Source organism: Dendrobates tinctorius, unplaced genomic scaffold (genome assembly GCF_039654945.1).
Source record: "Dendrobates tinctorius isolate UK_male_01 unplaced genomic scaffold, ASM3965494v1 ptg000046l, whole genome shotgun sequence".
NCBI classification, from domain to species: Eukaryota; Metazoa; Chordata; class Amphibia; order Anura; family Dendrobatidae; genus Dendrobates; species Dendrobates tinctorius.
The window spans coordinates 23950946-23978594 of NW_027361714.1; the positions used below are offsets into that span (position 1 = coordinate 23950946).

The 27649-nt window shown below is 43.5% G+C and overlaps 1 protein-coding gene across 4 annotated transcripts in view; it reads left to right on the forward strand.

Annotated features, from left to right (window-relative positions):
• The window catches only part of NCOA7 (nuclear receptor coactivator 7), a 232213-nt gene that overhangs the window by 163949 nt on the left and 40615 nt on the right, over positions 1-27649 (forward strand). For 3 of the 4 annotated variants that reach the window (XM_073575758.1, XM_073575759.1, XM_073575761.1), the window contains 6 exons: positions 5441-5548; positions 12666-12770; positions 15731-15856; positions 18298-18482; positions 23418-24289; positions 27170-27338. In XM_073575758.1, coding sequence (XP_073431859.1) covers positions 5441-5548; positions 12666-12770; positions 15731-15856; positions 18298-18482; positions 23418-24289; positions 27170-27338 — 1565 coding nt within the window. The remainder of the gene's footprint in view (positions 1-5440; positions 5549-12665; positions 12771-15730; positions 15857-18297; positions 18483-23417; positions 24290-27169; positions 27339-27649) is intronic. The other variant, XM_073575760.1, reaches the window with a different exon arrangement.

Sequence of the window (27649 nt, forward strand, 5' to 3'; positions counted from 1 at the left end):
CGTATTTCTGTCCGACCTATAGGACTGAGTTCAACAGGCCCTAATGTTGATGGATGGGGGTCGGAGTCCTGTGTAGGTCACACACATGATCCTCTGTGGTGGAAATGATGGAGGCAGAGTTAAGTAACTGATTGGCTGTCTGCCTGTCAGTTGCAGACAGGGCCTCTGGCGATGAGCCTGTTATGAGATGCAAATGCCTTTTGCTGCTTAACAATTATTAAACTCTGACTGACCTGGTCAACCCATCTAGACCTGTCTGTGCTTTCATTATGGGAGTGGTTGGAGGGGAGAAGGCACTGTTTGAGACATGCAGGTCTCCAGTCTGTCTAGGCAGCATTGTAGTGGGTTTTTTTTTTTTTTTTTTTTTTGGGGGGGGGGGGGGGGGGTGGCGAAGCAGTATACTGGATTTGAAGGGAAGTCATCTGAAGGTAGACCTATCTTTAAATTGTGTTACATCTATTATCTAAAAACAGAGGAGTGAAAAATGCAGAAGTAGTGATGTGTTTCTAATAACCACTGTTGCACATTCATCAGTATTTGTAAGCCAAAACCAGGAGTGGAACAATTGGAGTAAAAGTATAAAGGGCCTGTCACACTAAGCGATATCGCTATAACTTGTGACGTTATAGCGATATCGCTGTGTCTGATATTTACCTACGACCGGCTCCTCTGCTGCTGATCGCGTGAGAACAGGCTGGACTGTTTCTCGTCAGCTTCCTGTGGAGACTAGCGACGAGCGTGGAGCCAGGCGGGAGGATGTCAGGTTCGCCTAGTGTGACAGGTAAGTAGCGACCCCTGACCCCAGCGATGTCACTGGTGAGATCTGCCTGTGTGGCAGCTCACTAGCGACCACTTAGCGATGTACCAGCGATCCTGACTGCGTCATATCGCTGGTCGGGATCGCTGGTACATCGCTAAGTGTGACAGCACCTTTATAGAAACAAGTCACCACTTGTATTTATCACCCACACCAGGTTTTGGCTTACAAATGCTGATGTAAAATACTGATATTATGTATGTGGCCTTCTACTTTTCCTCTGACTGTTCCACTCCTGATGTTTGGTTACAAATACTGAAAGTGTGAACGTGGCCTAAATTCTTGTTTCAGAAAATCCATATGTACATCACCACAATGGTCCAAACCCATTCCTATATCTTGTATTGAAGTGTCATTGAGGGGGAGTTGTGACATAACATAGGATCCACCAATCACATCTGCTATTTATAGCGGTGTTACCTGTTTGTAATCCTGCCTCTGCTGATATGGAACCTTGCTGAAAATCTTCCCTGAAAGGACAGGAGTCTACGGGTACCATTACACCTAGCGACTCACCAGCGATCCCGACCAGCAATATGACGCTGTCAGGATCGCTGGTGAATCGCTGGGTGGTCGCTAGTGAGCTGGCACTCAGGCAGATCTCACCAGCGACATCGCTGTGGACGGGAGTCGCTACTTAGGCCTGTTTCACACTTCCGTTTTTTCAAATCCGTCAAAATCCATTTTCCGTAAAAAAACGGATCCGCCATTTTTTGCAGGATCCTTTTTTTTGTCCCATAGACTTCCATTACGGTTACCGCGGATCCGTCAAAAACGGATCCGATTTTTAAAAACAGATCCGTTGGCATCCGTTTCCGTCAAAAAACGGAAACGGATCCGTTTGGCGGACACAAACGGAAGTGTGAAACAGGCCTTACCTGTCAGACGCGGCGATCCTGACGTCCTCCCGCCCGGCTCCACGCGTCGCTCGTCGTCACAGCAGGAAGCGCCGCAGGAAGCTGACGACGAGAAATGGTCCAGCAGCTTCTCGCGCGATCAGCGATAATCAGCGGGGGAGCCGGTCGCGTCATATCGCTGGTCGGGATCGCTGTTGCATCGCTAAGTGGTCGCTAGTGAGCTGCCACACAGGCAGATCTCACCAGCGACATCGCAGGGGTCGGGGGTCGCTACTTACCTGTCAGACGAGGCGATCCTGATGTCCTCCCGCCCGCGTACACGCGTCGCTCGTCTCCACAGCAGGAAGCCGACGACGAGAAGCGGTCCAGGACGTTCTCGCGTGATCAGCGATAACCAGCGGGGGAGCGGTCGGAGGTAAGTATCAGACATGGCGATATCGCTAGCAATATTGCTATAACGTCACAATCAGTGACATTATAGCGATATTGCTAGCAATATCGCTTAGTGTGACAGGCCATTAAGGCTGTGTGCCCATGTTGCATTTTTTTAAGCGTTTCCGCAGCGTTTGTGATGGTTCAGACGCTGCAGAAACGCTTAAAAGAAGCTTCAAATTAAACTGCATGCGTTTTTGTGCCAATGCAAGTGTTTTTAAACGCTCAAGAATTGCTTAGCGGCTAAAAACGCAGCATGCTCATTAATTTCCACATTGCTGAGCATTTTTAGCCTTTTCCAATGTTTCCAGAAAGCGTGTGGAAAAACACGTCAAAAACACGGGTCTTTTGTGCAAAAAACACGCGGAAATAAAACGCGTGTTTTCTGGGAAGGGGATCAGTTTCCTGAGTGTGGGCACATAGCCTAAAAAAAAAAGCCACTGGCAGGGTAAAAATTGCAAGTATACAACTTTTTTTTTTTTTTTTTCTTTTAAGGGAACCTGTCAGCAGGATTGTGCTGAGTAACCTACAGACAGTGTCAGGTCAGCGCCGTTATACTGATTAGAATGATACCTTGGTTGATGAAATCCATCTTGTGGTTATTTCATTTTTTTTATTTTCAGTTTTGAGTTGATGCCCTGGGGTGGCCTGTGGTGGTCTGCTTAAGTATTCATGTGTATGGCTTCTGACAGGTCACTGATCCATCAGTGATCTGCCCCCTAGTTTACATAATATTATATATATCTTTGGCATCTGCACTGCAGCATAATCTCATACTGTGTGTATAATTTATTCTGCTGATACAAAAAAATCCATTTGAAAATGACGGCGGCTGCACAGTAGCTGCTACTGCGCAGGCACTGCTGGCACCACTCTTTAATTATTATTTTTGTGTGCATAGAGAATCATTATGCAAACTAGGGGGCAGTGATATGTCCAGTCTTCATTATGAATAGCTAATCAGAGCACCACATGAAGCACGAGCATGTCATTAACACAAAACTGAAAATAAAGGAAAAAAGATGTTTTCATCAACCAAAAGACTACATCCGAAGGACCAGCCAATACTGATAATATAAATATCAAAATATTTTATTGAACAATTAAATCACACACAAACAGCACAACATAGAATAGGACTAAAGTACTGGGGAGAACAGGTGAGGTGCATTCAGCAGTCCTTATACCCTTACAGTATGAATACAGGTAATTAACCCTGATATTTCATTTCAGCTATCTTGACATCAGCGTCTGCCCTATATGCATTCAGCAGTGTTTTATATATACTGTTCATCTTTTTTGGATGACTTACTACTTTTCTCTGTGGCAGCTCCAGGCTAGATTTTATGGTGCTTAATAATTGATTACTTGTTATATATTCATTCAGAGTGCCACTTATGGCCCTTTATGCATTATAGCCATTCTGTTTCATACTGTCCACTGTAATGGGTATTCCACAGATTTATCCAATGTGATCTTAATGTATTAATTACCTATTTGATATGTGCTGTGGTGGTTCTGCTGTATTTGGACTCATGGGTGTTGTCCCCAGATATATATATATATATATATATATATATATATATATATATATATATATATATATATACTTATTTTTGTCCCATTCTATGTTGTGATTGTTAACAAAAAAAATTATATAAATATTTTTTTGATCTGTATTGGTCCTTTGGATGTTCTCTTGGTGTCACTGGATTGTTTTTTTTTGAAGGATTCAGAATATTTATTGAGGAACTTTTTTCAAGGTATCAGTAACTGCGCTGAACTGACACACTGTAGGTTACTATGCACAATCCTGCTGACAGGTTCCTTTAAAGGGAACCACTCAGGCAATTCATGCTGACCAAACTGAGCCTATAATGAATTGGTCTGACTGCATGGTTGCATCCAGTTATATTCTGTAATGCTCCAACATTTCAGACAATATACTTTGGTGATCCAGACAGGGACTATAGTTCCAGCCAGGCAGCGATTTAGTGCAGTTAAACCAGCATGAATTGCCTGACAGATTCCTTTTTAATAAGTATTAAGCTTTTAAAATGTTTTATCAGAATTTTGTTTGTTCTAGGGATTGTACGTCTACTTGGAGTTTTATATTTATTAGTACTTTCAGGACAGTTTGATATTACTAAGACAGGCAGAACCTGTAGGTTACTCTTGCTTTCTCACTAGTGTCAAACCCTTTAAAGTAAGGGGGCTCATGCTGTTAGCACTAACCTTGGCACCGGGTGCTGAAGACCTCACATCATTCTCCCCTGCTCGCACTGGGATTGAACCCCCTCATCTCCTGTAATAAAACAAACAAGCAAAAAAGAAAATAAAACAGTATCTCTCACCTGTCTGTCATTGTCTCATGCCATAATCCATGTCTGGGGGATAAATGGTTTTCAACCTGGATGTTGCCAAGATGTGACTGTCCAGGCTAAGAACCACAAGACTAATGAGCTGCTGTGAGCACAGCATCAGTGACCAGCAGTGACATCAAGGTTACCTCCGGTCACTGAGGTTTCGTTCCCAGCCAGGTTGAACTGCAGTGATTTCAGCACCATGAGATCAAGTCAGTGTTTAGGTCACTGCAGTTCAGCTCAATGAGTTCACCGCAGATCAAATAAAGGACTTTATACTTGCTGTGTTTACCATGCAACTATAGGATTAGTAATGGCTAGGTGTCACTTCTCCATTATGAAGCTGTGGGCTTGATGTCACCAGACAATATAAAGGTGACTTCAACCCCACAAATATGAACCCCACTTGCCACCGGGCAAGTGGAAAGGGCAACGAAAACGCCAGAACTGTTGCATGTACTAGATGTGGCTGTGTGCTGTTATTTTGAGGCTGTCATGGCCTGCAGTTGTTAGTTTTGCCTGGTTATCAAAAATACAAAGGAACCCACGCCTATTTATAGCACAGGCGGCAGCTGATGGAAAACTCGCATCAGCCACTGCCTGCTCTTGCTGTTATCAGCTGAATACAAATCTCAGCGTTCTCCCCTGCTGCTGATTGCAGTGCGAGCAGGGGATAATGATTAGAGTGGTCTTCAGCGCTGAGGAACAGTGCCACTGCTTCCCAGGCGCCGGTACGTGTGGTACTGATGCGGCACATGGTTGCCACGCATATGCCACAAGTATTACACTCTCATACCCTAAAATCTCCTGTACTGACTTTTTTTTTTTTTTCATTGCCAAAAATATTGACTTGTGAAAGAGCCCTAATATTTTTAGTTTGTATTGTGAAATTTGACAGATCATCTTTAAAGTACTATTGCTAAAGGTTGCTTTAAATGATCTAAAATTAACCAAATTGTGACTCTTCCTAGGCAACGAACATGGACACCTTGAATTCTATAGCACTAAGATTCAATATCACGCCAAACAAACTTGTGGAACTGAACAAGCTCTTTACACATACCATTGTGCCAGGACAGGTAAGCTTCACTAGACTGGCTTCTGTCAGTTAATCACATCTGGCTCTTTTCTGTATAGCTGGTCATTGCCACTGCCTCTGTTACAGGAATTTGCCTCCAAAGCAAAAAACAATTGCACACAACTCAAGATGCACTTCCAATTCACAATTATCAAACTTTTGTTAATTATACTGTGCAAATAGGCTGCTGATCACCTGATGGACAAACAAAATGTTCGTCTGGTAAATGGATCCTTTTGGTTTGCTTGAAGGTAACTGGTTATGTCCAGAAATGCAATTTACTTGTAGATATAGGGTTATTCTGCTGGTAAGTGTCATTTTAAATCCTATTTAGCTGGTTATTGGAGCAGCAGCTACAGGGAGTAAAAGTGGTGTTTTGTTTTTAACTTCTCTGTGCAGTTGCTCTCTTCCAGTTATTAGAGCCATTGGTCACTACACCGAGCGCATCTGTAATCGCTCTGACACTGTCAACTTAAGTCAACTCTGACTGGAAGCAAGCAGATGTATGAAGAATAAAACTTATTTCCTCCCTGCAGCTGCTGCTTTAATACACAGGGTTGAAATGGGTTGTCTGGTCCAAATCGATAATTCTACAGTGAGACTGCAGACTTCTGAATCTTACCCCAGGGCATGCACTGTGTGCTGCGTGGACTTGAAGGTATTACATGTTATACATGATCCCTTCTGGGGCATGTCTAGTGGATGTGGCAGACTAGAGGGCCGGCTTCGCTCAATACAACTATATGGAAGTGAGGCTGTGCTTGCTGGCCGAGGTATGTGTAACTCGTACATATCCTCTAGGGCAGTGGTTCCCAAACTCCAGTCCTCGCAGACCCCAACAGGTCATGTCTTCAGTATTTCCATAGTGTTACACATGTGAGAATTCCTGATGCCTTGATGATTCTTCCATCACCTGTGAAATACTAAGGAAATCCTGAAAACATGACCTGTTGGGGTCTGTGAGGACTGGAGTTTGGGAACCACTGCTCTAGGGCCTTCTTAGGGGTACTTCACACTAAGCAAGATCGCTGATGTGTCACCGATTTTGTGATGCAACAGCAACCTCGCCAGCGATCTCGTTACGTGTGACACTTAGCAGCGACCAGGCCCCCGCTGAGATGTCGCTGATCGTGCTCGAATGTCCTGGGCCATTTTTTTGATCGCTGGTGTCCCGATGGCCAGCATGCATTGCTGTGTTTGAAACCGACTAGCGACCTCGTTAGCGACTCAGAAATCATGGACGCAAGTGGGAGTTGTCAGAATCGCTGCTGTGACACTAAAGGGCATGTCACATTAAGCGATATCGCTATAACGTCACTGATTTTGTGACGTTATAGCGATATTGCTAGCAATATCGCTATGTCTGATGCTTACCTCTGACCGGCTCCCCCGCTGGCTATTGCTGATCGCGCGAGAACAGCCTGGACCGTTTCTCGTCAGCTTCCTGTGGTGCCGACGAGCAATACGTGGACGCGGGCGGGAGGACGTCAGGATTGCCTCGTCTGACAGGTAAGTAGCGACCCCTGCTATGTCGCTGGTGAGATCTGCCTGTGTGGCAGTTCACTAGCAACCAGTTAGCAATGAACCAGCGATCCTGACCGCGTCATATCGCTGGTCGGGATCGCTGGTGCATCGCTAAATGTGACTGTACCTTAAGCGACGCACCAGCGATCCCGCTGAGATCGTTGCTGCGTCGTTGGGTAAATTTGTTTGACAGCTTACTAGCGACCTCTTAGCGACGCACCAGCAATCCTTACCAAGTCGTATTGTCGGGATCGCTGGTGCGTCGCTTAGTGTAATGGTACCCTAAGGGCCCCCGTCACACACAGCGACCCCGACAATATGACCTTGTCAGGATCGCTGGTGTCGCTACATGATTGCTGATGAGCTGCCAAATGGGCAGCTTCACCAGCGATCAGCGACACGTGGGTGACAAGCGATGCACGTTGCTTAGTTACCCACTGTGTACCTTAGTTACCCAGCACGCTGGTGCACGGAGCTGGTAACCAAGGTACACACTGGGTTTCTAAGCGGCACGCGACACTTAGAAACCCGATGTGTACCTTGGTTACCAGCTCCCTGCACGGCGCGCTGGTGACTAAGGTACACATCGGGTTTCTAAGCGCTGCTTAGAAACCCGATGTTCACCTAAATTATCAACGGCTGATCGCTGGTCTCCCGCCTGTCACACACAGCAATGTGTGCTGGCCAGCGGGAGACCAGCGATCAAAAAAATGTCCAGGCCATTCCAGGACGATCAGCGATACCCAGCAGGGGGGCCGGTTGCTGGTAAATGTTGCACACACCGATCTTGCTGGTGAGATCGCTGTTGCATCACAAAACTTGAGTCAGCAGCGATCTCGCTAGCGAGACTGCTATGTGTGACGGGGGCTTTAGAAATCAGCGAATCCATTCAGCGCACAGTGTGTCAGTGACTGCAGACTTATCAATTTGGACTGATCAATTCCATTTAGCTTAGCTGTGTGAGCAGTACCCCTGCTGTTGAGGACAATGGCCTCCTATAGTAAAGGGGGCTTTACAAATAGCGGTATCGCTAGCAATATCGCTAAAGCATCACCGATTTTGTGAAGCAGCAGCGATATTGCTAGCGATATCGCTATGTGTGATACTTGCCTCCGACCGGCTCCCCCTCTGGCTATCGCTGATCGCGCGAGATCAGTCTGCTTCCTGCTGGCGCCGATGAGCGAGCCATGGACGCAGGCGGAAGACTGACACCCTCGCTGCCTCTGAAAAGTGAGTATGACCGCTGCTGCATCGCTAGTGAAATCTGCCTGTTTGGCAGCTCACTAGCGACCATTTAGCGATGCACCAGCGATCCTGACCGGGTCATATCGTGGTTGGATCGCTGGTGCATCGCTAAATGTAAAGGGGCCTTAAGTGTACTGAGCAATCTATTACTGATGGTTCTTTGTGCAACTTAAGTATGGTTTAAGGGCACATGAGAGGGAGACAGGTGGATATATTATACCTTTTTTACATTCCATTTAACACTAATTTACACTACCTTTAACAGAAATGCCAATTAGGCTGGACTCTCATTACCGAATAACATGGCTGATCTCAGATCTGTGATTATTTTCTCATGCTGATCTGGCATTGGAACAATCGCAGCATGCTGGGATTGTTAGGGAGTCTCTGCTCACTCACACCCATACAGTGGGTACAAGTGAAACATTACACTGCACTTGGATGTCACCCAAGTGCAGTGATTCCTGCCACCACCACCAGTAGAGGAGATGGAGAGATTGCTTTCTCTGATCCTGTCATGCGAGAGGATTGTAGCACTGACACTAAAGGTACTGTCACACTTAGCGATGTACCAGCGATCCCGACCAGCGATATGACGTGGTCAGGATCGCTGGTACATCGCTAAGTGGTCGCTAGTGAGCTGCCACACAGGCAGATCTCACTAGCGACATCGCTGGGGACGGGGATCGCTACTTACCTGTCACACTAGGCGATCCTGCGTCCTCCCACCCGGCTCCACGTGTCGCTCGTCACAGCAGGAAGCTGACGACGAGAAACGGTCAAGGACGTTCTCGCGCGATCAGCAATAACCAGCGGGGGAGCCGGTCGTAGGCAAGTATCACACACAGCGATATCGCTAGCAATATCGCTATAACGTCACTAGTTACAGCGATATTGCTAGCGATATCTTAGTGTGACATGCCCTTAACGCTTGCAGCAGAGCTGGAGCCGAGGGTCATGGCATATCGCATCCAATGCCATACACTGGTGTGACTCCGGCCTAAGGGTACAATTTCTGGACCAAAAAAAGCCGTGTTTCTGTGCAATTTATAAACGGAACATCTGTATGACACGCGTATGCAACGTGATTTTTAACATGAGCTTTTACATAGAGCAGTTCTGTCCTATACACTGTTGAAAAAACAAAATATTCTTCAAAACACACATTATATATACCAATACTTAAGAGACCCCTGCCAAATTTTCAGTTTGATTTTTCTCTGTATAGGTATATTTTTAGTGAAATAATTGCTCATTTATTTTAAACTACTGACAACATGTCTTTAAATTTCCAAGCACTAAATTTTGTAATTTTGTATTCTCAGAAAATGAGAAATGGTCAAAATAAACGCAGTTTTTGCAGACTTCAAATAATGCTAAGAAAACAAGTTCATAATCATTTAGAAACCATACTAATGTTTTAACTCATTTTGGATAAGATATTTTAACTCGGGCTTACTGTGTGCTGCTGAGACCAGGATAAAATCACCACATGTCATCCCCTGAGGAAGAAGTGGTTTTTCACTTTGAAATGCGTTGGGAATAAATAGTTAAAACTTCTCATGTGGTGATTTTATCCTGGTCTCGGCAGCGCACAGTAAGCCTGAGTTAAAATATCTTATCCAAAAGGAGTTATATTGGCGGTCACGTTTGTGAACCTCCGGGCGTGCAGCAGGCTGACATTGATTTACATGATTTTATCCCCTCTGGAAAAGGTGAGTAGATTCCATTTGAATTTATTCTATTTTCCACCCAGATAAGACCCTATTGCGCTTTTTCTTTCCTTAGTTTTATTCTGTCAATGTTTTAACTCGGGAAGATTTCAGAAATCAATATTTTGTGGAATAACCATGATTTTTAATCACAGCTTTCATGCGTCCTTTGGCATGGTTAAGATATATATTTATATATTTTATTTTTTCCTATAGCTTTTGTGATATTACTAGCACTTGTTTAGCGAGGGAGATCTCTAATATATAATAGCCAGTAATTTGTGTGCGCAAAATACTGGACACGTATTTAATAAGATTTCACGGAAAGTGTAGGATTCCCCTATAATTAACGAATAGCGAGCAATGGCTATGCAGACAGCTGAGGGCTGATGTTAATAGCCTAGAAAGGGGCCATGGATACTGCCTTCCCCAGCTAAAAACATCAACTCTCAGCCGCCCCAGAAAAGGTGCATCTCTAAGATGTGCAATATCTGGCCCATAGCCTTGCTCTTCCCACTGCCCTGTAACAAAGGCATATGGGGTAATAGTTGGGAGGTTGAATGGCTTGAACTGCCGTGACCTCATCACTAGCATTTTCGCACGGTACAGAGGTCACAGTAGTTCAGGCAGTGAGTGTGCACACTCAGTGACTTCTTCACTAATCACTGAAGCTGCACTGGCAGCGTCTTCTCATTCACTAGTGTTCTTCAGACGGGACGATCGCATCTTAGCACTGTCCAGGTTTAAAAATATAAAACCTGCAAAAGACAAAGTGAGCAAAAACCCTGCTGTAACTAAGTAAAAGCAAAAGTGCATCTAAATAAGAGTTTTTAGTAATACTGTTTTTGATCAAAAGTAGCATGAAAGCCATCCCACCACGACATAACTCTGTTCGGGATAGTCCTACACTGTCTAATATTAAAAACCTTGCCTTGTGTCAAAGTTGACCTCAATGTGTGAACAAGGGCAGACAAAAGGACTGGCCTTTCATGCTACTTTTGATCAAAAACAGTATTACTAAAAACTGTTCTGATCTCGGGGGGATGAGATTCAAATCTCGGCAACGAGATCTCGGGACGAGATCTGAATCTGCGCATGCGCCGTCCCCGGACCAGCGGCCATCTTTCTGGCGTCCATGCTCCCGGAGGCCACCGCAACATGGCGGCGGCCAGCAAGGGATGTGCGGGGGGCCTCCGGGCTTGGAGGAAATGCCTGCGGAGCCGCCGCCACCCTCACCCCACAGAGCCCAGCTGCCACAGCCCAGCTGCTCCAGCACAACCATCCTGGCCCAGCACAGAGCCGCCACCGCACGAGCCTGGACCACTGAATGACCCCTGTGACCACTCCTCCACCTGTGCCAGATCCCTTCCCAGGTAAGCTGAATTCGGACTGTAAGACGGACCCCCATTTGACACTTTTTTTTTTTTTTTTTTTTTTTTTCCCTATTTTCCTCCTGAAAATTGGGGTGCGTCTTATGGTCTGGTGCGTCTTATAGTCCGAAAAATACGGTAATCAAGAGGAAGATGAATAGTCACAAGTCATCAAACAAAGAACTGCTTACATTTTTGTACCAGGAGTGGCATAAGGTCACCCAAAAGCAGTGTGAGACTGGTGGAAAGCATGCCAAGACGCATGAAAGCTGTGATTAAAAAATCATGGTTATTCCACAAAATATTGATTTCTGAACTCTTCCTGAATTAAAACCGTTTTGTTTCTAAATGATTATGGACTTGTTTTCTTAGCATTATTTGAGGTCTGCAAGCACTGCATTTTTATTTTGACCATTCCTCACTTTCTGAAAATAAATTAAAAAAAATTTAGTGCTTTGAAATTCAAAGACATGTCAGTAGTTTATAGAATAAAAGAGCAATTTACTCAAATACCTGTAAAGTGAAAAATCAGACAAACTGAAAATTTTGCAGTGGTCTCTTAATTGTTGCCAGAGCTGTATGTATGTCGCACATGACTTGCTTGTTTTTCAAAGGACATCGGTGCATAAAAATTGGACAGCACTCGCATGGTTTTTTTTCTTACCCATTGACTTGCATTGGTGAGTCTCGTCAGAGACTGCAATTTTTTTTCAGTCGGACTTCAGCTTGGGGAAAAAAATTGCAGATGAGATGTAACCCATTGAATAACAACATTGGTCCAAGTGCAATCCGTGTGTTTTTTTTTTTTTTTTTTTTTTTTTTTTTTTCTCTGCATGCATCTGTATTTCTCGCAAATGGGTGTGTACCCTTAATGGGAGGATGGTGACATGTATTGTGAATTGTACAGGTTCTACCTTTCATCTTCAGTGTTTTTTTTTTTTTTTTTTTTTTTTTTTTTTTTTTTTTTTTTTTTTTTTTTTTTTTTTGCTTAGAAAAGAGGTAGCAAACTTTACTATGGTTGTAATGGATGTGAGCAAGACCAATTGTTTAAATTGGTGAAACTAGTTGTAAAATGTCAGGCATGTGCTGTCTGTTGAAAATGGCGTTTTTGTCCCTTGGTCTGTCAGCAGTGCACTGCTCACCTTCTATTATGCTGCTCAATTCCACAATTGCAGTAGAAAAGCTTAGGATTACACCAAAAACTGTTTTGCTATATTTGTTTTGTACTTGTCAGTTCAACTAAGCTTTTATCAAAATGTTTTCATAGGTGCTTTATGTTCCAGTCTGTGAGCCTTATTCCAGTGTGAAAGATGCAAATCCTGGCATTCTTGCTTCTCCATTGTCGTCTGATGCAGAGTACGATAAATTACCAGTGAGTAAATGTTCTAGTAGGACAGCCCACATGGGCCCTTTGAACAAGGCAGTGTCTGTTTTGTAGCTGGTAATAATAAATTACTTTCTTTAGTGATCAAGGCAGTGCATGGATTACTCATCTGCTAGTGGGTGCGGCACCCACATGCCTGAATTTAATGTGTGTTTTTTTTTTGCTTTAACTACACTCTGATTCCACAAATCTCATACCTGAGTGGTCATCTGTAATAATGTGTGCAGATTGACCATCTCAACTATTTTGCATAAGGCTGTTACTGGGAATGTGACATATTCTAACTTTAAAGCCACATTGGTTTCAAGACTGTCTGACAGTACACTTTCTATTCATGGGTATGTGAGATACTAGATGGAGGCCCGATGTGATGGCATCGGGAGGGCGGTAATGTCACGATGGGGGCAGGCTTTGCAGCATTGAGAATCTCCCCCCCCCCCCCCCCCCCCCATGGGCTTATCCACTTTCCCTATGTGCTGACTTCTCCCATCTGTTCTCTTCTTTGACTTGTCTATTCCATGTGCTATCCCCCTTGTCTGCTGTCTCTCTCCTTCCTGTGCTGTGTTCTCCCCTCCTGTGCTGTCCTGTTTGAGCGGTCTCCCCCCTGTGCTCGGTCTCTCACCCCTGTCTTACCATGTACAGAACATACCACAGCTCCTAGGCAGGGGAGGAAGCAAAAGACAAATACTGACATTACAGCAGGAGATCGCAGAGGATACATTTTGTGAGGTTTGAAAACAGTCTGAAATATTTTACCTCACAAAATGAATCCTCTGTGATCCCCTGCTGTAATGTCAGTATTTGTCTTTTGCTTCCTCCCCTGCCCAGGAGGGGTATCATCAAGAGGAAGATGAGACACCAGCCCCCACAATGCAGATGAACTGAAGGCTGCTATCAAAGCAGCCTGGGCTTCTATAACACTCTGCATTGATGCAGTACTTGATGCAAAAGGAGCCCCAACCAAGTATTGAGTGCACTTACTGAACATACAAAATGTTGGCCTACGGAAATGTATTTTAAAATCCTTTTTCAAGCTGGTGTTATAAAGTATTCTAACTTACTGAGAATTACTTTTGGTTTTTCACCGGCTATAAGCCATAATCATCATTAACCAACATAAACACTTGAAGTGTCACCAATCAATCACTAAGCATCTTTCATTTCACCAGAGCTGTTTAAAAAGCCGAGCTGTGATTGGTTGCTATGAGGAACAGTTTTCCCATTTGACAACACCTCAGCAGACACTGACATGGTGGGTGAAATCTAGCATCTGGCTGACAGGGACGATGTGGGATATTAGGGGTAGTAGCCGGTAGCTCTGGCTGACGGGATGATGTGGGATATTATAGTGAATGTGGCTATGCGGAGTGGGTGGGGCTCTACACTCTGCTTGATATAGGTATAGATGGGGATAGAGAATTTATTATAACTAACTGTAGTTACTATGCCCGGGCAGTGCCAGGCTCTTCAGCTAGTGACTCTATAGGAGTTTCACTTTTTGTATTGAACTGCAATAAACTTTTTGTTGATCTAATTTTGTGAGAAGCACCTGTATATCTGACCCCTATTCAAATCAATAGATGGCAAATGTGCAGTATTTGGCCATGGCCACTATGCTGTAATCACAACTGTGTAACTGAGCATTTCCAGCAAATGGAAATGCTGATGGATGGGGTGCCAGGTGCCACACCACTGATCTAATATTGATGATCTGAAAAAAGGATAGGTCATCAATTTTAAATTCTCACACTCCTTGTGGTTTCTCAACAATTTACTTACCCCCTAGACTACCACTGTTTATTTTCAGTATGGTGGTTCTCTCACCCCCACTTTTTATCCCAACCAGTCCTCCTGTCCCCTGTCTTTGCCAGCTTGCAGCTGTGACATTATGACTACAACACATGAGGGCTCTGCATTACCACAGACAGCAGTGATTGGCTGCAGAGTTAAGCCCCACACATAGCGATCTCGCTAGCAAGATCGCTGCGGAGTCAAAGTTTTGTGACGCAACAGCAATCTCGCCAGAGAGATCGCTGTGACACTTAGCAGCAACCGGCCCCCCTGCCGGTTATCGCTGATCGTCCTGGAATAGCCAGGACCTTTTTTTTTTTTTTTTTTTGAGATCGCTGGTCTCCCGCTGGCCAGCACGCATCACTGCGTGTGACAGGTGGGAGATCAGCGTGCAGGTAACTAAGGTAAACGCAGGGTTTCTAAGCACCACGCTGTGCTTAGAAACCCGATGTGTACATTAGTTACCAGTGTGCTGATACAGGGAGCTGGTAACCAAGGTACAAATCGGGTTTCTAAGTGACGCACGCCCCTTAGAAACCCAATGTGTACCTTAGTTACCAGCTCCCTGCATCAGCGCGCTGGTTACCAAAGTACACAGCAACGCCGCGTGCTCTGTCGCTGACGCTTATAGCTGGTGAAGCTGTCTGTTTGACAGCTCCCCAGTGATCATGTAGCGACTCAACAGTGATCCTGACAAGTTATCGTTGTCGGGATCGCTGGTGAGTTGCTATGTGTGACGGGGCCCTTAGTCTTTATGGGACCTCTAAGCCCAGTAATTCCCTGCAATGGTTCAGTGTACTATCATCAGGATATTGCTGTAGCATTTTAAAAAAAAGCAGCATTTGAAAGCCAGTGTCAATGAGCAAAACTTTTTTTTTCAACAGTGAAGTGGGCGATATTCTTATAGAATCCCTTTTAACCAGGAAACCTGGTGCAGAGCCCAAATGCTAGATCTAGGACTGAATTACGAGCACTAGGTTCTCTATAGTATTCAGCACACCTGCAGCCATTGACTCCCAACACACTACCTGGGAACAGAAACTTCTATTGGCCTAGTTGTACTTCTATTTTAGTCCTTTTGACTTGATCCATTTGAACAACTATTGTTTACACTATTTTCATGGTGGCTCTTTTTTTTTTTTTTTCTTCACACAAAGGATGCAGACATGGCCAGAAAGGCCACAAAGCCTATAGAAAGAGTCTTGTCATCTACTTCTGAAGAGGAAGAGCCCGTTGTCGTTAAGTTCTTGAAAATGAACTGTAGATACATAACAGATGGAAAGGTGGGTTGTATCCAGGTTCTTGATCATTATGAACAATGATCACCCTTGTATGTTTCCAGTTTTTTTTCTTGTTTTTCAGACTTGTTTGGGGTTTTTTTTTTACTTATCTTTTGTAGATCACAAACTAGAGGTATGGCTTTTAACTCGGTGATATTGGTTTTGACCTTAAGTACATGGTAGTATCTGAAGCTGCAGATCTGGCAGCCACATATCCAGTTGTGTGAAAGTATTTGCCCCCTTCCTGATTTCGTATTCTTTTGCATGCTTGTCACACTTGAATGTTTCAGATCATCAAACAAATGTAAATATTAGGGAAAGATAACACAAGTAAACACAAAATGCAGTTTTTAAATTAAGTTTCTTTTTTTTAATCCACTTACAGGCACTGTGTGAAAAAGCACCCCCCCCTTCATTTGTTTTAACTGTGGTTTATCACATCTTTGAAGAGTTAAAATTCCCTAGCCACACCCAGGCCTGATTGCTGCCACCCCTCTTCTCAATCAACAAATCACATAAATAGGACCTGCCTGGTAAAGTAGACCAAAAGATCCTCAAAAGCTAGCAATTATGCCATGATCCAAAGAAATTCTGGAACAAATGAGAAATTGAGATCTGTCTAGAAAACTTTATAATTTCTAAAGCTTTGGGACCACAGTGAACGATTGTGAGTGCCTAAACCCACAAATGGGGGGGGGGGAAAAACATGGAACAGTGCTGAACCTTCCCCAAATTACCCCAACAGTGCAGTGATGACTCATCCAAGAGGTCACAAAAGACCCCACAACATTCAAAGAACTGCAGACATCAGTTAAGGTAAGAGTTCATGACTCCCACCATAAGAAAGACTGGGCAAAAATCACCTGCATGGCAGAGTTCCAAGACAAAAACCATTGCTGAGCTTGAACATAAAGACTTGTCTGTTTTGTCAGAAAACCTCTCGATTATCCCCAAGGCTCTTGGGAGAATACTCTGGACTCATGAGACAAAAGCTGAACTTTTTGGAAGGTGTATGTCTCACTACATCTGGTGTAGAACTAACACCGCATTTCAGCAAATGATCATTCCAACAGTAAAATATGTTGCTAGTAATGTGATGGTTTGGGGCTGTTTTGCTGCTTCAGGATCTGGAAGACTTGTTTGGGTAAATGGAACCATTAATTCTGCTGTCCACCAAAAAATCCTGAAGAATATCTGGCCATCTGTTTGTGACCTCAAGGTGAAGTGTACTGGAGTTATGCAGTAAGACAATCATTCAAAATGCACCAGCAAGTCAACCACTGGCTTAAGAAAAACAAAATTAAGACTTTGGAATGGCCTAGTCAAAGTCCTGACCTTCATCAGATTGAGATGTTGTGGCATGACCTTTAAAAAGGCGGTTCATGCTCGGAAACCTTCCAATGTGGTGGAATTACAACAATTCTGTAAAGATGAGTGGGTTAAAATTCCCCCCCAGAATGTTGTAAAAGACTCATTGCCAGTAGTGATGAGTGTGCGTGCTCTGATACAGGGTTTTCTGAGCGTGCTTGAGTACTAATGGAGCATAACAATCAGGCAATCCCTGCATGTGTTGTGGCTGCTGAACAGAAGGCTCTATTAGCAAACTCACATGCTCTAATACCACCTTGTCCGAAAACACTCGCTCATTACTAATTGCCAGTTTGATTGCAGTTGCTGCTGCTAAGGGTGGCTCAACCAGTTATTAGGTTTAGGGGCAATCATGTTTTCACAGGACCCTGTAGACTTGGCTTTCTTTCCCTTAATAGTAAAGACCTTCAATGTAGACTCTGCATTTTGTTTACTTGTGTTATCTTTCTCTAATATTTACATTTGTTTGGTGATCAGAAACATTAACGTGTGACAAGCATGCAAAAGTATAGGACATCGGGAAGGGGTCAAACAATTTTTCACACAACTGTAGGAACCATGCTACTGACACTATACATGTGGTGGTGTCTCCTTGGTGCTAAGTTTAATAATGTCCTGTTTGGAAACCTTTTTTGGCAAATTTTAAGTAATATTGCTATGCAACTTTAACCATCTTCACGATATACAAAATTATAGTAAGATTATAATATTTACAGTTGATTATAGAAGCTCTATACATTGAAATTGAAACCTTTTCAGCATGCCTGTATAATTTTAGTGTACATCGTATAAAATGCTACAGAGGGATGGAAAAAGTCAGTATGTTTCAGAAGGCCAAACCAGCCATCATTAGATCATGATTAAGGGCAATGTGTCACTTTGAAACCCAGAAGATAGAGATATAGATATAAATTTATTTATTTTTTTTCCAAACCTGTTGTGTAGTTATTTTGCCTTTTTTTTTTTTTTTTTTTTTTTTTTTTTTTTTTTTTTTCACTGAAATTGCTTTTTTTTGTTGCCCTCGGCCATTAATCTTGAGTTCTATACTGAATGTAACTTGTCGACTTTGTACACAGGGTGTTGTTGGCGGAGTCATGATAGTAACTCCCAACAATGTTATGTTTGATCCGCATAAATCTGATCCACTGGTAATTGAGAATGGCTGTGAGGAATATGGACTTATTTGTCCCATGGAAGAAGTGGTATCGGTTGCACTTTATAGCGACATTTCACACATGAAGATTAAAGATGCGTTGCCATCGTAAGTTGAAAGGACATTCCTGTCCTTCATTTATTCTGCACTATAGATGTATAATTTACCTGATCTTAATCCTTGGGACTCCTTTCTCTTGTAAAAATTTGTTCACAACTTCTAATATATATTCTGCAGCCGTGACTTTTTTTTTTTTTCTTCTTTTTTTTTTTTTTTTTTTTTTTTATACATTTATAAGGAAAAGAGAAATTGCTTGTTGGGCATCCCCTTCAAGAATCTAGAATCTACACCGCAACCTAGAAGTAAAAGGCAATAGTCATGTTTTTGCTAGGAAAACCAATTTTAGTTTACTGTGGCAAAACATGGACAAATGGCATATCCTGCAGCTCTGTAAGCCTGTACTTGGCCTCAGAAGCTGCTGCATAGATTTACTTATAAAATATGTTGCTTTATTGTACAATGGTTCAGCAGTTTCAAAATTGTGTATATAATTTTTTTTTAAGTTCCTTTTCTTGCAGAAATCTGATCTCCTTGTTGGCTTGCTATGTGCTCAATAAATAAACTAATGTAGGAAGTCTGAAATCTTACACCGCATTAAATGTGACAGCTCTTTTTAACTGCTGATTGGTGATGAGCGAATGTGCTCTGATGAGATGTCAGCGCATGCTTGTGATAACTGAGTGTCTTCTGCATTTTCAAAAAATTGTTTCCGACTGCATGTCTCTTGGCTTGTCAACATCTGCAACACATGCATGGATTGCCTAACAGGTAATCTAAAAGCCATGAGACATGCAGCCTCGGGGACTCTTAACATATTTTTCGAGCACACCGAAGATGCTCAGCACCCGAGCATGTTTGGATAACGCCTTATCCAAGCACGTTGACTCATCACTACTGCTGCTACAACTTAAACTGCTATCCCTCCCCATCTATTGATTTGGCTAAAGGCCCCATCACACATAGCAATCTCGCTAGCGAGATCGCTGCTGAGTCACAACTTTTGTGACACAACAGCGATCTCACCAGCGAGATCGCTGTGTGACTGCGATCGGCCCCCCTGCCGGGATTGCTGCAAGAAACCTCTGGACATTTTTCGTCGCTGATCTCCCGCTGACCAGCACGCATCGCTGCGTGTGACAGGCGGGAGACCAGCAATCAGCTGTAAAATAATAATCTTATTCTCACCTTCTGACGTCCCGCGCAGCATTCCTGCCTCTCTCCACACTCCGGTCCCAGTAATCCTTTGCAAGAATGACCACGAGACTTCGCGATCCCGCGAGAACTGACGTCATCGCGGTAATTCTCGCAAAGGATTACTGGGACCGGAGCGTGGAGAGGCGGGAATGCTGCACGGGATGTCGGAAGGTGAGAATAACAATTTTTATTTTAATTCTATTTTTGACATGGATCCATGGCATTAGCGCTAACGAACACAGCGACGCCACGCGCTTGGCGTCACTGTGCTGATTGCTGATGAAGCTGTCTGTGTGACGGCTCACCAGTGATCACATAGCGACTCACCAGCGATCCTGACACGTTGGTAAGTCGCTATGTGTGACTCCAGCATAAGTGTGACTTGTTTCCACATTTGGCGGCGGCTTGTCACTCCTGAGGTCAAAAGGATTGAAAATTCAGATTCAACATACCCAGTCCTTGTTTCCATGACCTTTTGAAGGTGAGGATACACCCGTACAGAAAAGATTTGTCAGGTTTGGCAAATTTTGCTCTGTTTATGGGATCCTCTGAACTCTTAAAACAGGCCACACAGTGACATGTCATGTGATGGCAGTTATATGGAAAAGTCAGGCGACAAATTAGTGCAACTGGTCTGTAGCTTGCTGTCGCATGACTACTATAGAGCGTTTTTTTTTTTTTGTTTTTTGTTGCAACTTGAGACCAGCAACATAAAGCCCAACACCTTTAAAAACTGGACACAACAAAATGCTGTAGGAAATGGTTACCCAATGTTGCAGTGCATAGCGTTAGCCTAAATCAGATTGTGATCAAATCATTGTTTACTCCCAAATGCAAACCATTTTTATATTATGGATTATATTATATTTTATATACAGTGGGTATAGAGTATTCAGACCCCTTTTTAAATTTTTCGCTTTGTTTCATTGCAGCAATTTCGTAAATTCAAAAAAAGTTCTAACTTTTTTCCTCATTAATGTACTCTGCACCCCATCTTGACTAAAAGACATGTAGAAATTTTGGCAAACTAAAAAACTGAAATATCACATGGTCATAAGTATTCAAACCCTTTGCTCACACTCCTATTATATTTAAGTCACATGCTGTCCATTTCCTTTTGACCCTCCTTGAGATGGTTCTACTCCTTCATTGGAGTCCAACTGTGTTTAAGATTAAACTGATAGGACTTGATTTGTAAAGGGACACACTTGTCTATAGAAGACCTAACAGCACATGTCCGATCAAATGAGAATCATGAGGTGAAAGGAACCTGCCAAGGAGCTCAGACAGAATTGTGGCTAGGCACAGAACTGGCCAAGGTTACAAAAGAATTTCTGGTTTGCTTAAATTCCTAAGAGCACCGTGGCCTCCATAATCCTTAAATGGAAGAAGTTTGGGACCGCCAGAAGTCTTCCTAGATCTGGCCAAACTGAGCAACTGTGGGAGAAGAGCCTTGGTAAGAGGTAAAAAAGAACCCCAAGATCACTGTGGCTAAGCTAAACGGATGCAGTAGGGAGATGGGAGAGTTCCATAAAGTCCACTATCATTGCAGCCCTCCACCAGTCGGGCCTTTATGGCAGAGTGGCCTGACAGAAGCCTCTCCTCAGTGCAAGACATGAAAGCCCGTATAGTTTGATAAAAAACACGTGAAGGACTCTGGGACTATGAGAAATAAGATTCTCTGGTCGGTCTGATGAGACGAAGATAGAATATCGCCAAAAAGTTCTAAGCGGTATGTGTGGAGAAAACCAGGCACTGCTCATCACCTGCCCAATACAATCTCAACAGTGAAACATGGTAGTGACAGCATCCTGCTATGGGGTGCTTTTCAGATGCAGGGTCAGAACGACTGGTTGCAATTGAAGGAAACATGAATGCGGCCAAGTACAGAGATCCTGGATGAAAACCTCTTCCAGAGTACTCTGGACCTCAGACTTGGCTGAAGGTTCACCTTCCAACAAGACTATGACCCTAAGTACACAGTTAAAGTAACAAAGGAGTGGCAACAGAACAACTCTGACCATTCTTGACTGGCCCAGCCAGAGTCCTGACCTAAACCCAATTGAGCATTGCTGGAGAGACCTAAAAATGGCTGTCCACCAACGTTCACCATCCAACCTGACGGAACTGGAGAGGATCTGCAATGAAGATTGGCAGAGAATCCCCAAATCCAGGTGTGAAAAACTTGTTGCATCATTCCTAAAGCCCCCGTTGGACATAGCGATATCGCTGTAACGTCACCGATTTTGTGACATAGCAGCGATATTGCTACCGATATCGCTATGTCTGATACTTGCCTCCGACTGGCTCCCCCGCTGCTCATCGCTGGTCGCGCGAGAACGTCCTGGACCATTTCTCATCGGGCGCTTCCTGTGGTGCCGACGAGTGACGCGGGTGGAGGACGTCAGGATCACCGCGTCTGACAGGTAAGTAGTGGCCCCCAACCCCTGCGATGTCACTGGTGAGATCTGCCTGTGTGGCAGCTTACTAGCGACCACTTAGCGTTGCACCAGCAATCCATATCGTTGTCGGGATTGCTGGTGCATCGCTAAGTGTAACGGTACCCTTTGAGCTAGTACAGCCATGAGTCTAAGTGGTGCTTCTACTCAATACTGATCGAAGGGTCTGAATACTTATGACCACGTTATATTTCAGCTTTTCTTTTGCAAAAATTTCTACTTGTGTCTATATTATTTTTATTTTATTTTTTTTTTTTTTTTTTTTTCCGTCAAGATGGGGTGCAGTGTACATTAATGATAAAATGTACTTTTTTGAATTTACCAAATGGCTACAATGAAACAAGAGTGAAAAATTTAAAGGGGTCTAAATACTTCCCGTACCCACTGTATTATATAGATCCAGTGACTTCTGCTGATTCTTCTTGACATGATGCTAAAATGAGACCACTGGAGTCAATCACTGGCACCTGTGATCAGATGCCAAGCCTAATGGCATCAAGGCTGATCTGTGGTGGCAGTAATGCCATGTTCGACTGCTGTGGACACAAATCATATGATAGCAGTTTGTTGTTCTGCTGGTCCCAGGCAGTCACTATCTGTACTGGTTGTATGAAAGAACGTGACAGCCAATTCTTATTAGATTCGCAGGTGTGAAACTGGCCATGTATGTTTTAATCTGGAATGCAGCAGAGTTTGCGGAAACGTGTGGGGTTTTTTTTTTTTTTTTTTTTTTTTTTTTTTAAAGCCAGTTGGAGAAGTTGCAACTAGGATGACTAGTCCAAGAGGCAGGCCCACAGCGGTTACTCCCCATCCTGCTCTCCCAGTCCATGTAGGAGAGATGTGCTAACTAAGGGAAGTGGGGGAGAGCTGCCCGCAGGAGACTTGCCTATTGGACAAGTCCTAGTGTCCTAGTCCCAGGTGGCATTTAAAACTTATTTGTCTAGTAAACATGTTGGAAACTAATTTGTAAATTTACATCCCTTATTACTTTGGGATTGTACTAAGGTTATTGCCACCAATGTTTGATTCAAATTGTTCAGGTATGATGTTATTTGGTAGTTATTGGTTGCACTTTATTACCACCAGCCATATCATTCACAACACATTTACCATACTTTGTTTTGTGACCTTGTTTTCAGTCTTTATACTTAGCATCACTTTACATTGGAGGGGAGTTTTTTTCTTCCATCATTTTACATTGTGTACTCTTATTTTGTTTTTAAAGTGTATTTTTGTTTTAATTACATTTTAGTTGTGTGTGTGTTTTTTTTTTTTTTTTTTTTTTAATTTCTACCATTCCACACCCATCCAACATTTTTTCCATCAACAGCGATATACCCAAGGATCTTTGTCCTCTGTACAGGCCTGGAGAGTGGGAAGATCTTTCGTCTGAAAAAGACATCAATCCATTCAGCAAATTCAAATCCATTAACAAGGGGAAAAGGCAAAATGGGGTTACTGATGCAGGAGGAACCATAGAAAAGCAAGAGACTGCTGAAGTAGCCTGTGAACAAAACTCCGATACAAACACTACAGCCGAGAACCTATCCAAAGTGCACTTGAATGTTGATAACGCAATCAGAAAAGAGACTGAACAGCAATCTTCCAACATAACTTTTGTTTCCGAAACCAAAAAAACTGATCATTCTCCGGTAGAAGAGGACTTTATAGAGTTGGTAGACTCTTTGTCACAGCAGAATGATAACCACATGTGTAAGGACTCAGAACCTTCTACCAAAAGAGTTACTGCATGGCCTAAGCCTTCAAACTCTGCTTCTTTGGAGCCAGATTTCAATGAGACAGTAGAAATAAGCTCTGAGATGCTCACTACTGACTTGGGGAGAATCAATATTGGTGGTGTAACTTGTGAAAGGGAAAATGACGAAACCAAAAACATAGAACTTCGTTTGAATCCAACTGAAGTGAGCACATCCCATTCTTCTGAAAGCCTTGCTGCTACTGATAAACTACTAGTAAAAGATTCCACCTGCATGCGGTTAATGTCTAAAGAGCAGAATGAGGAACCCACCATGGTAGCGTTGAATGAGAATGTACTGCAGCAGTCAGTTCATGCCACAGAGGAATCTCCAGATTCGCTGTCACCGTGCTCGGCTGAAGACCGTAGCCAAAAAGAAACCCAAATGGACAGTGAGTCTGAACTAAAACTGTGGCTTCTGAAAAGAATGCAGGGACCCATAGAAGGTGAGATTTTGTTCCTTTTTTTTTTTTTTTTTCCACTGCAATTTCCTTATTAGAAAATAATACATATAATTCCTCTTGAAAATCTGTTTGACCTAGATGTATGCACGAACCATATGAAACTGCAGTGTTTGGAATTGGTGTACTGTGCAATTTATGACCTTTAGCCACAACACTGCAATTCATAATTACTGTAATAAGGCAAGAAGTGCCTTACCAGATCCAAACCTATATCATAGATTTAGTAACAGGTAAGGTTACTGAGTAGATGCTTCTGTGTTACACTTGCGATATCTAGCTAGCAAACGCTCCAGGAATATTTTAACAAAGTAATTTATTTATTCCAACTTGGTTGCATCCATATAGTAACCCTTTTTTCTTTATGAACACTTTGGGCATGGCATGGGTTCTGCAGTCAGTACAACAGTTCAGGGCACGCTCTTAAAGAGAACCTGTCAGCGTGATTTTGTAATGGAAAAACATGGCTGGAATAATGACTACATTGATACGTTTGAAGAAATCCACTTTACTGTCAGCATTTGACATTTTCTACTAATTAGGTTATCTCCTCAGTCTGATTCCTCAACATCTCCTGCAGCCTCCAGTCTGTGCATGACGGGTCACTGCTGAGATTTCAAAGAGGAGGCAGGTCATTCACAGACCGGAGTCAGAGGGGCTGACGGGGAGAAGACTCCCCGTGCACCGAAATCTAATTGGTAGAAGATGTAAAATCATGAAGAACAAAGCGGATTTCTTCACCAAAGGTATCAATGTAATCTGTATTAAAACGTTGTCACAGCCATGTCTCTACTATGTTACAAAATTGTGCTGACTGGTTCTCTTTAAAGGGTTGTTCTCAAGTTATTTGAAAAAAGAAAATTGCTTGTAAATTTTCATGCTCTAGCTGCCTTGGTTCTCTTGATATTTATGATGACAGATCTCATATATTGTATATTCAATTCATCCTGGACCTGGTCGGCATAGTTTGTTTGAGCTGAAGAGTTGACTAATAACTCATTACCCATTGATTTATATAATGCAGGCAGCTGCTCACCTCCCTCTCAGCTCCTGATCTGTTGCAGTCCTGAAAATTCAAAATGGCCCAGCCTCCGCCAAAGACTGCTTTCATGAGCAGTTCTCCTAATGGCTGCCTACAAAGCATGTGTTTTTCAAAGGCAGTTATCTGTGTACATATGGTGATAACAGACTTCAGAACAAGACTGACATACCATTAATTTCTCAGCAATAAGGCAAGGCATCTGAACCAGAATTATCACTAAAGGAGGTGTGCTCACAGCCCCTAAACAAGGTAACGAGAGGCTGTAAAGCGGTGTTCTGCTGAAAGCACAAGTTGAGAACAACCCTTTTGTAGACAGGTTGCTATTCTCTGGCTTCTTGGGAACTACACCATGACACAATTGCCTACCCTGAAAGCTGGCTCTTCCTACCTAGCTTCATCCTCCTTGTATGATTTCTAATCCTGCTGAAAATACAATTTCCCACTGTAGCACTTTCTGTAGGCTCCTGAGCAGTCATTGCTGCAGAAAGACCACAGAAACATGTTCTGCTGGGGTTTGGCCCGAAGTTCAAGTTACGGAAAGGCTAGGTATTCTGCCTCCATGGCTAAACTGCAAGTGTTGGGTGCTTAGACTGCCATCCCATGGCGCCTGTTTACAATTACTCACGTTTAGTGATGTCGGCAGATAGGTTAACTCCACTGGAAAAGAGCACGTTTGAGTCCAGTAGAAGGTTTATTCTCAGCATAATGCACAGTTCCAGTAGGTAAGACTTTCCTTATGCAGAGCTGTATAAAACGTGTCTCCAAGATGGAGATAGACTCAAAGATGGACAAGATGGGAGGAGTTACAGAAATGAGTCGCATACGAGGGGGGAGGAAACAAACTCTAAAAGGGACAGATCTATGCACAGCAATTACCACAACAATATAAGGCTGGTTTCACATTAGCGCTTTTTAAGCGCACGCACGGCCGGGGGTAGCTCCGCCCCCGAGCCAGCTCTCTGCCCGGCGTGCCCGCCCCTTGCTTGTAGCGCCGCCTCCTAGCGCACAGCGGCGCCTGCGATCGGCGCACCCTATCTTTAGCATAGGGTGCGCAGATCGTGCGCTAGTTGCGCTTTGACCTGCGCTGCGCACTTTTGACGGTGCGCCGTGCGCGCCAAAATCCGAAAAGTTTGATTTTGGCTCACCGTCAAAAGTGCGCAGCGCAGGTCAAAGCGCAACTAGCGCACGGCCTGCGCACGATCTGCGCACCCTATGCTAAAGATAGGGTGCGCCGATCGCAGGCGGCGCTACAAGCAAGGGGCGGGCACGCCGGCAGAGAGCCGGCTCGGGGGCGGAGCTACCCCGGCCGTGCGTGCGCTTAAAAAGCGCTAATGTGAAACCAGCCTTATAAAATGCAATGCTGTCTGTATGATTCTAAATCATGGGACATGACACTAGGGATATTTTTTTTACTGCAGGGAGGCTTCTGCTGCTTCCAGTTGTCCTACAGCCGGATACATCAGTGTGGTGCAGCAGGGGATAATGAAGCCTCTAAAATGTATGCCTATCCACACTGCATTAAGGCATCACATTTGGTGCTGGCACTGTAGAAATCCCCCAGCACATGCGGAGATTGGCTGTCATACATTAGGCTACCATTTTAATTTTTTTTTTATGGTACATGTTTTTTAACAATCTTTTGGAATTCTTTTGATCAAGGTTAATATCCATATGGATATATTTAATATTGGTGCTAGGAGCATTAATCAACAGCACTCTATTGTAAATATAGCCTTATAGATGGATCATAAAGTTGTGGAACAAGAACCAAACTTTAGGCATTAGAATCCAGTATGAAATCTAGACTAACTTTTCTCTCCCAGATATGTTGCCATCTAAGGAAGAAAAGAGCAAGATCCCTCCTATGTTTCTGTGTGTCAAAGTGGGCAAACCAATGAGGAAATCGTTTGCTACCCAGACTACAGCAATGGTGCAGCAGTATGCAAGGAAAAGGAAACAACCTGAATACTGGTTTGCAGTTCCACAGGAGAGGTCAGTATTTTGTGAATCCAATACACACTTCTTGGTGAAATCAAGAATTTACAAATGGTCAAGGAGTGACTGCGATCACTAGTGTAAGAATAATCCAATCTTAATGAGCTAGAACACATGGAGCTGTTAAAGTGGTATCCCATCTCGTAAAGTGATGCATGTACTCCCAATTTCAATAGTTCCCCTCAGAACATTATTCCTTGAGCCATCAAACTCTGCAGAGAACTGAATCCTAGCTCCATTCAACATCTTTTGGACTTGGACATATTTATGTCCATTAAAGAGAACTTGTCAGCAGGATTGTGCACAGA